Source organism: Cariama cristata, unplaced genomic scaffold (assembly GCF_000690535.1).
Source record: "Cariama cristata isolate BGI_N322 unplaced genomic scaffold, ASM69053v1 scaffold7375, whole genome shotgun sequence".
Taxonomy (NCBI): Eukaryota; Metazoa; Chordata; class Aves; order Cariamiformes; family Cariamidae; genus Cariama; species Cariama cristata.
In genome coordinates this window covers 1-10601 of record NW_009619142.1, presented here as the reverse complement: position 1 = coordinate 10601, position 10601 = coordinate 1, and the positions used below count along the sequence as shown (strand labels likewise).

At 45.9% G+C, this 10601-nt stretch overlaps 1 protein-coding gene across 1 annotated transcript; it reads right to left on the bottom strand.

Moving 5' to 3' along the window:
* Positions 1-840: 840 nt before the first annotated feature.
* On the bottom strand, positions 841-8992 carry LOC104162405 (adenosylhomocysteinase B-like; the record flags this gene model as incomplete). Its single annotated transcript, XM_009701120.1, has 5 exons — positions 841-966; positions 1390-1481; positions 3880-4032; positions 5882-5957; positions 8802-8992. Coding segments are annotated over 5 exons (638 nt in total), but the record flags the coding sequence as incomplete, so codon positions are not given.
* Positions 8993-10601: the final 1609 nt, after the last annotated feature.

Genomic DNA, 10601 nt, shown 5'->3' with positions numbered 1-10601 from the left:
AAGGCAGCCAAGGGGTATTCCACAACTGATATCACTAATGCATTTTTCTCAATCCCTTTGGCAGCAGAGGTGATCCACAAAATAACAGCTACATCTCCACCAACTAGTAAGAAGGAAACACAAGCTTTCTTAGGCATGGTGTGCTTTTGGAGAAGGCACATTCCAAATTACAGTCTGATTGCAAGCCCTATCAACTGATCCAGAAAAAAAATCATTTCAAATGGGGTTCTGAGCAACAACAAGGCTTTGAACAATTTAAACAGGAGATAGTTCATGCAGTAGCCCTTAGGCCAGCCCCAGCAGGGCAAGATGTAAAAAATATGCTCTACACTGCAGCCAGGGAGAATGGCCCTGCCTGGAGCCTCTTGCAGAAAGCACCCAGGGAGACCTGAGGTCAACCTCTAGGGTTTTGGAGACAGGGATACAGAGGATCTGAGGCCAACTGTATTCCAACTGGAAAAGATACTGCCAGCTTATGAATGGGTTCAAGCTGCTTCAGAAGTGATTGGTACTCCTGGCGCCTCGGCTGCCAGTGCTGTGATGGATATTCAAAGAGAGGGTCTCCTCTACACCCCATGCAACTCGCAGTACTTGGAGTAAGTGGGTCGCACTGATCACACAATAAGCTGGAAAAGGAAACCCCAGTCATCCAGGAACCTTGGAAGTGATCATGAACTGGCAGAAGGCAAAGATTTTGGAATGTCACCAGAGGAGGAGGTGACACGTCCTGAAGAGGCTCCATGCTACAATAAATTACCAGAAAATGAGAAGCAATACGTCTTTTTACTGATGGGTAAATCCATCTGGGCTGCCGCACTGCGGTAAGATACTGCTGCCCGGCTAGAGAACCTGGTTGTGAAGGTATGTCACATAGGTGCTCACGTACCCAAGAGTCGGGCCACTGAAGAACATCAAAACAACCAACACGCGGATCAGGCTGCTAAGATCGAAGTGGGTCAAGTGGATCTGGATTGGCAACATAAGGGTAAATTATTTATAGCTCAGTGGGCTCATGACACCTCAGGCCATCAAGGAAGAGATGCAACACAGATGGGCTCAAGATCAAGGGGTAGACTTGACCATGGACACTGTTATACAGGTTACCCATGAATGTGAAACACGCACTGCAATCAAGCAAGCCAAGCAGCTAAAGCCTCTGTGGTATGGAGGATGGCTGAAAGGAAGGCCTGGCAGATTGACTATATCACACTCCCACAAACCTGCTAAGGCAAGCGCCATGTTCTTACAATGGTGGAAGCAACCACCGGGTGGCTGGAAACATACCCCATGCCCCACGCTAGTGCCTGGAACACTATCCCAGGCCTTGAAAAGCAAGTCTTACGGTGACACAGTACTCCAGAAAGAATCGAGTCAGACAACAGGACTCACGTCCAAAATAACTTCATAGACACCTGGGTCAAAGAGCATGGCATTGAATGAGTACATCACAAGCCTTATCACGCACCAGCCTCCAGGAAAAACTGAATGATACAACGGAACATTAAAGACCACACTGAAAGCAATGGGTGGTGGGATCTTCAAACACTGGGATACACATTTAACCAAAGCCACTTGGTCTGCCAATCGGGCTGGCCCTACCCAATCAAAACTGTTATGTACTGTAGAAAGATAAAGTTCCTGCAGTACACACAAAAAATATGCCAGGGGAAACAGTCTGGGTTATTCCTGCCTCAGGCAAAGGCAAACCCATTCATGGGATTGCTTTTGCTCAAGGACCTAGGTGCACTCGGTGGGTAATGTGTGAGGATAAGAAAGTCTGATGCGTACCTCAGGGGGATTTGATTTTGGGTGAGAATAGCCAATTAATTAAATTGCATGATGTTAATTGCTATATAACACTGTATATCACCACTTCTATGGTGGCTATATGCCAGACCAAGGGTATTACAGTAAAAATCACCCAGATTAATGAAGAATGAACTTTGATGAAACCAGACAAGTGCAGTGGTGATGGAATCGGAACTGGCTTCAGCATGCAACAATCCAACACTACACATCGTCTTTCCTGCCCTGAAAGACTGTTACAGTAGATGAAGCCCAAAGTCATGGACTAAATGAACTCAAACATTTTAGAGATACGGCCCATAGACTAAGGAAATGATATCTGTGTGTATATATCAAAGCCACCATCACCTTTCCTGTCTTAACTGGGATGTATTGGAAAGCGTGGGACTTGGGCATGACATAAATAGTATAGAATAAGGGGTGGATACTGTCCTTGCTTTGGCTGGGATAGAGTTAATTTTCTTCCTAGTAGCTGGTATAGTGCTGGGTTTTGGATTTAGTATGAGAACAATGCTGATAACACACTGATGTTGTAGTTGTTGTTACTAAGTAGTGCTTACCCTAAGTTAAGGACTTTTCAGTTTTCCATGCTCTGCCAGCGAGGAGGTGCCCAAGAAGGTGGGAGGGAGCACGGCCAGGACAGCTGACCCCAACCAGCCAAAGGGATATCCCATCCCATAGAACAGCATGGCCAGTAGAGAAACTGGGGAGAGTTGGCTGGGAGTGGGCGATTGCTGCTCAGGGACAGGGTGGGCATCAGTCAGCAGGTGGCGAGAATTGTATTGTGCATCACTTGTCCTTCTTGGGTTTTATTTCCCTACCTCTTTTTGTTATCTTTTCATTACTATGATTTTATTTTATTTCAATTAAACTGGTCTTATCTCAACCCACAGGTTTTGCGTTTTTTCTGATTCTCTTCCCCATTTCACCAAGAGGTGGGGGGAGTAAGCAAGCAGCTGCATGGTACTTAGTTGCCAGCTGGAGTTAAACCACATTACTAGTTACATCAAGCTGAGGATGAAGGAGAAAGTGAGGCCTCTCACATAGAAGTTCCCTCTCATGCTGGTACCCCTACCTGCATGAGCACATGGTGAGGAGCAGCCCCAGACTCCTCTCACAGAGCTCTACCCATGGCCTGCCACCTTCAGATTTTTTTCCCCACAGCTTCCTCTTAAAGCAGTGCAAGAGTCAGAGGAGCACTGATCCAGCAGGCTTCTACAGCAACCTCACCTCCACAGACCAAGAACAAACATCAGCACACCCTCACTGTATCAGTTTAGTTTCCACCCCATATCACTATCCAATTTTCTTTGCATCCCAGATCAAACACGCCCTTAGGCACCTGTGGCTTGCAGCAGCATGGATGGACACTGGCAGAGCTAAGAAGACTGTCATACTCGCCAGGCACAGATCAGCCTGCTACTGCAGGCCATGCCACATTCTCTTCAGACAAATCTTTTTCCATAAACATGTGCTAGCAACACCACACTGAACTGTTTTCAGTTTTACTAACTTACACTGAAGGTAATAAGCCAACAAAGCAAGAGTCCAAAATCTGACTTCATCAGCATCTTTGCTGACAAACTGAATGAGTTAATGCCTTGTAGTTTATGTAAGGTAGAAAACTGTTCCCCTTCCAAGAAAGACTACAGGTTATCATGACTTCATCCAGAGGTACACTAAAAGGATGCGGAAGAAAAAGCATTAATGTTAAAAATATTAATCACAAGCAGACATTGAACAATTCTAAAACACAGCCCATTTCCAGGAAGCTTTTGGCAAGTCAGCAGTACCACTGGTCATTCTCAGGTAATGGGTACTGTGAAGGATGGCCAGAAGGACAGGTCACTGTAGCTTATATACTAGAGAACAGCAATAGAAACAGCTCCTACAGGTAAGAGATTCTGCTCTTGAACTGTAAGCAATTTTCATAGACTCATTCACAGCCTGTTTGCACATGCCTGTCCCTCTTCCCCCACCCCTTTTACACCAGCAGGGAATTCCCACAGAAACAGACTGCCTAAGCAGCCTCCCACACAGAACTGTGCCTGAAAAAAACAAAATACAAGTCACCTTTCAAGAGTTGCGGGTATTTCGTATGAACTAGGTTGGTAAGATCTCCACCATCATCCAAAATCATGTTGAGGGCTTGCCCATCCTTGAAGTACAGGGTCTGCTCAATGCACCACAAATATTCCTCGTCGGTCTCCCCTTTCCAGGCAAACACTACACAGGAACAAACACATACAATTAGCCAGTTTCTTACTCAGCATGTATTAAAGCAGCCAAAGGAAGATTTCATCAGAAGCTCTCACTGGCAGAGCCGACAGACAGATGATTATCTGTGCCTGCAGGCCAGAAAAGACATTTGCATTGAAAAAAAAGAATCTCGGAATGAGTAGAAGTGAAATCACACTGCCTTCTGTTCTAGGCCACAAACTTGGTCAAAATTTTGACACTTCATTGCTCTCCTTACTCTTCTTCCATGTCAAGAGGAAGAATGCAAAGCAAACTAAAGCAGACTCACATCGACAACACCCCACTTGCTCCCCTAATACACCCTACATTATCAGGAATTAGAAATAGCCACTGGATATATTGATACAGACAAATGAAAACACAACTACAGCATTTTCCAGCACAGCAGAAAAGAGCAACCAGACTTTAGTATAAGCTAAGCACCAGACTACAAACTCTTCAGCAACTGAGTTTAAATTGTAGTCTCTAGCACAGTGCTAAAATCCAAGCTGCTATGCCACGTCTGCTCTTACTAGGGTATGTTTCTGTATCAGTACATCTACCACCAGCAACATGCTACCTCTAGCATGTTGTATCTAGCAGTATTTTTGCCTTTCCAGTCATTTGTACTGGCTTCATGCTACCTCAGCAGTACTCAGCCATTAAAACATATATTTACATACCCTAACATTTGGCTAAATTGTAATGTTTTCACTGTTCACACAGAAAACTAACCTTGAGGCAGAAAGAGCCAATCATGCAATTGCCCCTTCTGAAGAAACATGCATCAGTACCTCATATTGTATCCAAAGGATCGGTATTCCCCCAAGGTATCGTAAATTCAGTATGTGAAGTGCAATATTAACAAAAAGAGCAAGTTCCACAAGACAAGAATACCAAGGGCAGAGGTCAAAAACTTAGACAAACACTCTACCTATAAAGTGCTCGTCAGTTGAGTTTTGGGTGTTGAGAGCAGTAAGGAAGGCAATATCCCAACATCAGATCTAGAGAGTCCTGCCGGTCCTTTGCCGTCACATGCCAGAGAGGCAGAGGAGGTGGTGCCTGCAGCTAGTAATGCCAAAGCAGCTGATGAAGGGACAACTTTCTTCTGTTACCTTAGAATGGACCACGCCAGGAAAGACTTGTGGCAATAGCCAATTATAATAGAAATCAAAGACACCTCATAGAGCAAAGAACCAGGCTGCCAGAAATCAGATTCAGCCTCTGCCAACATCCAGGCTCAGGTCATGCAGCTCCCAGCACAAAGCCATGACGACTATGTCCTCAAGCTGAGTAACACAGCAGATAGCTTAATGTATTCATACTGATCTGCAAGGAACTGCTCTTTATTGGAAGGTGACAGCAGCATCCTGATAAACCACTTCAGGGATATCAGGCAGCAACACAGCTGGCCTAGCTCTAGACTAAAAATACCTTGAGTATTGACCTGGTCACCATAACAGGGTGCACACCCCTTCCCCAACCCCTATTTAGCACCAAGCTTGCTGCAAAGCACCAAACACCTTCATCTACACACACCTACGCACCAATCCATTTAATTACGCAGCCCATTCAATCATCTTAATGACCAGGCTTAAAGCTGGTGACATACAGCCAGGCTTTTTCATAGCCTAACACCAGCCATTGTCAGGAGTGCTATGCATAGTCTGATGCAATGCAGCTTGGATCAAATGTCCTGTTTTGTAACAATCACTGCTTTTGATGGGCTATTTCTATTCTGAAGCTTGTTCAGAAGAGCTTGATTTGTCCACAGTTTGATTTAGCTGTAACAGGCAGTATACCTCAACTCAGCCAAATTAGAACATGGAAAACTTACCAGGGATACCAGCTTTCGCAATAGCAGCTGCAGCGTGGTCCTGAGTGGAGAAAATGTTGCAGCTTGACCATTGCACCTGGAAAACAACCCAAGTTTTGTTTGCTGAACAAAGTTCTGAGATATCAGGCACTCTTCCAGACACAGGAGTTAAAAAGGGAGCAAGAGCAGAAGGGCATATTAGTGCAGGTTCTTGCCTTTCTCAGTAGCTCTGCAAAGTTAAGGTAAAAACTAAGTATCTGACTAATCCAGGGAAAATAATGTCACTTCAGGAGAGAACATAATGGAGCTTTAACTGTGCCACGTATTTGGCCATCTCCTTACTCATGAGACTTTTTGCCAGACAACCAGAATGTACGTTCAGCTATAGATCTTCAGGAAGTGCACAGTAGGGTGGGTTTAGAAAGTTTTGCTCAATAAAGTTCAAATTTTCAGAACAGCCACATAGCAAGTGTTCCATGAGGGATATAGACATGCAGCAACACACCTGCTGGCACTCAGAGTCAGAAATGCAGCTGAAACACTACACTCCATCAACAGGCATTCTCCAAGATTATGCTCACCCAACTCTCTGTGCTCCAGTCATGGAAGCTTTTCCAGCTGAGCTAAGTGCTTTCCACACAGATTTCATAACTAGGCACAGGCACCTAGAAAAGCAACAGCATGATGCCAAGTTGCATTGAAAAGTATCTGCATACCTACTGCAGCACCGCAACGGGCACAGAAACCACCACATCACAGAGCCATACACAAGTTCTCACTCTGCTCCCTACAGGGCTGACTGGCAGGTATTTGCATGCTTATTTATAACAGACCTTGAGGAGAGAGGGCAATAAAGCATAACCCTTCAGCCTGTTTTCAGATACTCATCCCACTTTATCAATAATTGACCCTTCAAAGCAAGGGCTGCAGTAGGAAGCACCTCATCTGAGCCCACGCAACCAACACTTGCCAGTGAAAAGACACCTGGAAGGAGCACAGGAAAACTGAATTCATAACCTTAAGCACTGCACCTCCTCACCCAGGTTTTTCTAAGCTCCCCCCATTATCAGTACAGATGACATCACATGTCATGAAATTCAAAGTATACAGAATATCTATATACAGTTCACACTTAAGCACTTCATACAAGACATAGGCCTCTGCATCCTGAGATGTGTAACACCAGTTTGTGATAACGGTATAGACCCTAGAACAACTGGTATATCGGATGGGCTCACAGTCTAATATTTGTATCTCTGGTTGTGAAGAGGATGCATTTTTATTACAATTTTAGAACTTATACTCTGAGGCACAGAGTATTCATTCCATATTTGTTAACCTAGGCAAAAATGGGATACCAAGATTACTATGCTGCAGTGAACTACATTCACTATATATTTTGTAGGGTATGGTTTCATCAGAGTTTCACTCCTTCCACCCAGGGTCAAAAGTTCTGGCAGAACAGATGAATCCAAACTCAAGTCAAAGTCTAAACTAACATGCAGGCATCAAGACAAGAGAAGAGCTAACACAACAGCACACATCTTAAAGGCACAACCATAACTTATGCTTAGAGGAATCAAATCTTGGCAGGTACCTCCCTGAATGACTTGGATGAATCCCACACAACACTGGTTTGGCATTGTGCTCAGATTAAAGCAGTTTGGCAATGGTTAAGTAAGCACACAGCTGCTGCCTTGGCCAGCCATACTGGGATACAGCAACCAACAGGAGCAGCAAGGAGCTTTCCAAATTTCAGGGGCTACTGCTTTCTTTTAAATCCTGCAGAGGGACAAGAGTTTCATACACAGCATGACTGAAATAAGGCCAGGACTGTACCTCCACATGAAAGCTCTCTTTCAGCACTGCACCATTTGCAACCGTGGAACAGCTCTGAACAGGATGGAGAACGCCTGCACAACAGCATGTACCTTGCCCAGGCTGCCCTAGCATGTTGTCTAGACCCACCCGCTCCACTTTTTGAGAAAATGCCTTAGCTGCTACCAAGAGAAAGCTTCCCCTTCTCCCAGTACCTTTTGGTCAGCATGACACTGCTCAACTCTTAACCATTCCCATGGAGGAACTCCATATAGGGCACCTCTGGGCAGCCTGAGTTCAGGCAGTTAAACTTCAGGAAGAAGGAATTTCAGATCACATACATATTTAACATAATCCACCATCAAGTTCCAGTCAGCTCCCTGCTCAGCACACAAGCTACGTGGATTGTGTTCAGATGCCTGGCTCTCCTCCTGCCCTTTACAGTGGACACTCAGTTGTGGACTTCATTCAGCAAGCCAGGCACAGGACACAGTGCAGTAATGGCTTATAAGCGTCTCAGTCTTTAATATGGACCAGGGTAACCAGTCCAGTCACACAACAAATTCAAAGGCAGTGAAGTCCCCAGCCCTCAATCACTGAACTACACTGTTGGTTTTCCTGCACAGCTGAAAGGCCAGCATGAGCCCTCAGAAAGCTTCATCAGTTTTTGCTGACTTTACCAGGGCACAGTGTGGTTCTTAATACAGGCTAATCTGTGCTGGAGGCAGTCACTAGAGCTTCAGCATTACCAGCAACAGCACTGCATGCCCGAGCACAACACAATTGCGTGGGAGCAGCTTTCGGCACTGCTGCCCAGGGTGCTGTACACACAGCTGACGAAGCCGCCGAAGCCAGTAACCCAGCCCAAAACACACACTCATGAAGATGCAGCTTGACCGGGGGAAGACACATACCACATCCCAGAGGCACATTCAGTACAGATGACAAGCTTTTTGCTTAATGAGAGAAGACATAATCCATTCACCTGGAGATTGCAGCATGGTCTCTTCCAAAAAGTACAGACATTTGCCAAGATCCCCTAAGGTAGTTATATAAGCAGCAGCAGTGCCCCAGGCTGAGCATTACCTAAGAGCACACTGAAGGAGAAACTCAGACACTTTACCTCAGCTCCCAGCTCTATAAGGGTCTCTATGAGAACTGCCGTCTGCACGGTCATATGAAGGCAACCAGCAATACGTGCACCTTTCAGCGGCTTTGATGCAGCATACATCTCCCGCATCTTCATCAGCCCTGGCATCTCATTCTCCGCAATCTCAATGGCCTTGCGACCCCAGTCTGCAAGGCTGATGTCAGCTGCAAGAGAAGGAAGACAGGTGTCAGAGTTTAAATAGCTGAGACCTCAGTATCTGTTCACACACTTGTGGATAGGCATTGGCTGCAACAGCTGAACTGAACACCCAGCAACAGCTAGAAGACAGAGCTGGGGGAAAAAGGGACCCTATTCCAGTTACTCCCTGCTTTTTTTACTATGGTACACAGGCTTTCAAACAAGTTTAGACCAAACCTAACAGCCCCCCTGAAAAAAGCGTGGTCCTGTACGAGCGTATTAATCAACTGTGATCTAGCGTGCAGACATCCTAAGGCCCATTAATAAGCCTCAGCCTTAAGCACTCCTCCTTACAGATACTGCCCAAAGCTCTGACACTTCTTACAGAGATTTACTTCCACAATATAAAGACTTGTGTGGGGGGAAGAGGGTGCTGCCTGTATGGCAATAGGTTCCCCGCATAGCATGCACACTGTCAAGTGCACCATGAGCCAAGCCCAGCCCAGTTCCCCCTCTTAAGAGCTAAGCTGCAGAGTTCCTACCCCCTTGGATCCACAAAGATTACTTTCAAGGCACCATAAGTACCTTAGCTACAAGCCTACTTCTGCCTCTGTAAAAAAGATCTATAGTAGAAAAGTTCAGCAAAAACTGAACAAAAAAGACTTCCGAGAGGCTAGCTCACAGTAGAAAATACTGCACTCGCCATGGACCTCTGACCCCAGTCTTAAAAAGACACAGGTCAAACAGCTAACGCCTAGGTGCACCACTTTGCAGCATTTGGCCAACACCAAACATCCCTCTTACTTGGTTAGCTCTCTCTGAGGAGATTCCAGAAGCTTACCATTTCGCTTCAGAACATGGTCGGATACTTTTCTTTCACCTACCTAGTGAACACAGGCTGTTTAAAGCACTCAGGAACACCAGGACCTCCGAGTCAGACTGCTGCCTTTAATACAGACAAGCTAATTGCATTTTGCTCCAGAATGAAGCCCAGGGGCCATTGAAGCTATTGCCTACGCTTCAGCTGGCTGGTGCACAGGCGTTACACCAACAGGGGACTGAAAAAAGCCCAGGCAATGGAAGGACCATGGAAACAACAATATCAAGGGTGAGGTTCTTGAATCTTACCCCTCTTAAGGGCCTGGCAGTTTTACCAGGGCTGCTTAAAATATGTCCTGCAGTATTTTAGGTTCATAGCCTCCAAGGCAAATTATTTATGAATCTGAGCCTTATAGACTAATGTTCTTCTCTGAATTTAGCCTTCAAAGAATACACAGCTCTTTATAATTATTGGGGGGGTTTGTACAGTTTCAAGTCTACAAAAATATCCACTAAAATCTTTAGGGAAACGTGTAACACAGGTCCCAGATTTAAAAATACTGTCATATTGGGAGTGAAAGCCTGTCGCCAGCGAAGGGCTCCCGTGGGCAGTCAGAGCGGGAGACGGTCTAGGGACAGGCAGCCGGGCTCGCCCACGCCGCGGGCTCCGGGGCAGGAAAGCAGCAAAATCGCGGGTGGAAACCCCACTGGTGCCGCGCTTGCGGAAAAAGCCAGCAGCTTCAGAGAGCCGGTGCAGCCCCCCCAGAGGCCCCCTTCTTTCCCCGCGGGTGCAAAGGCAGCCCTGCCCCGCAGGGT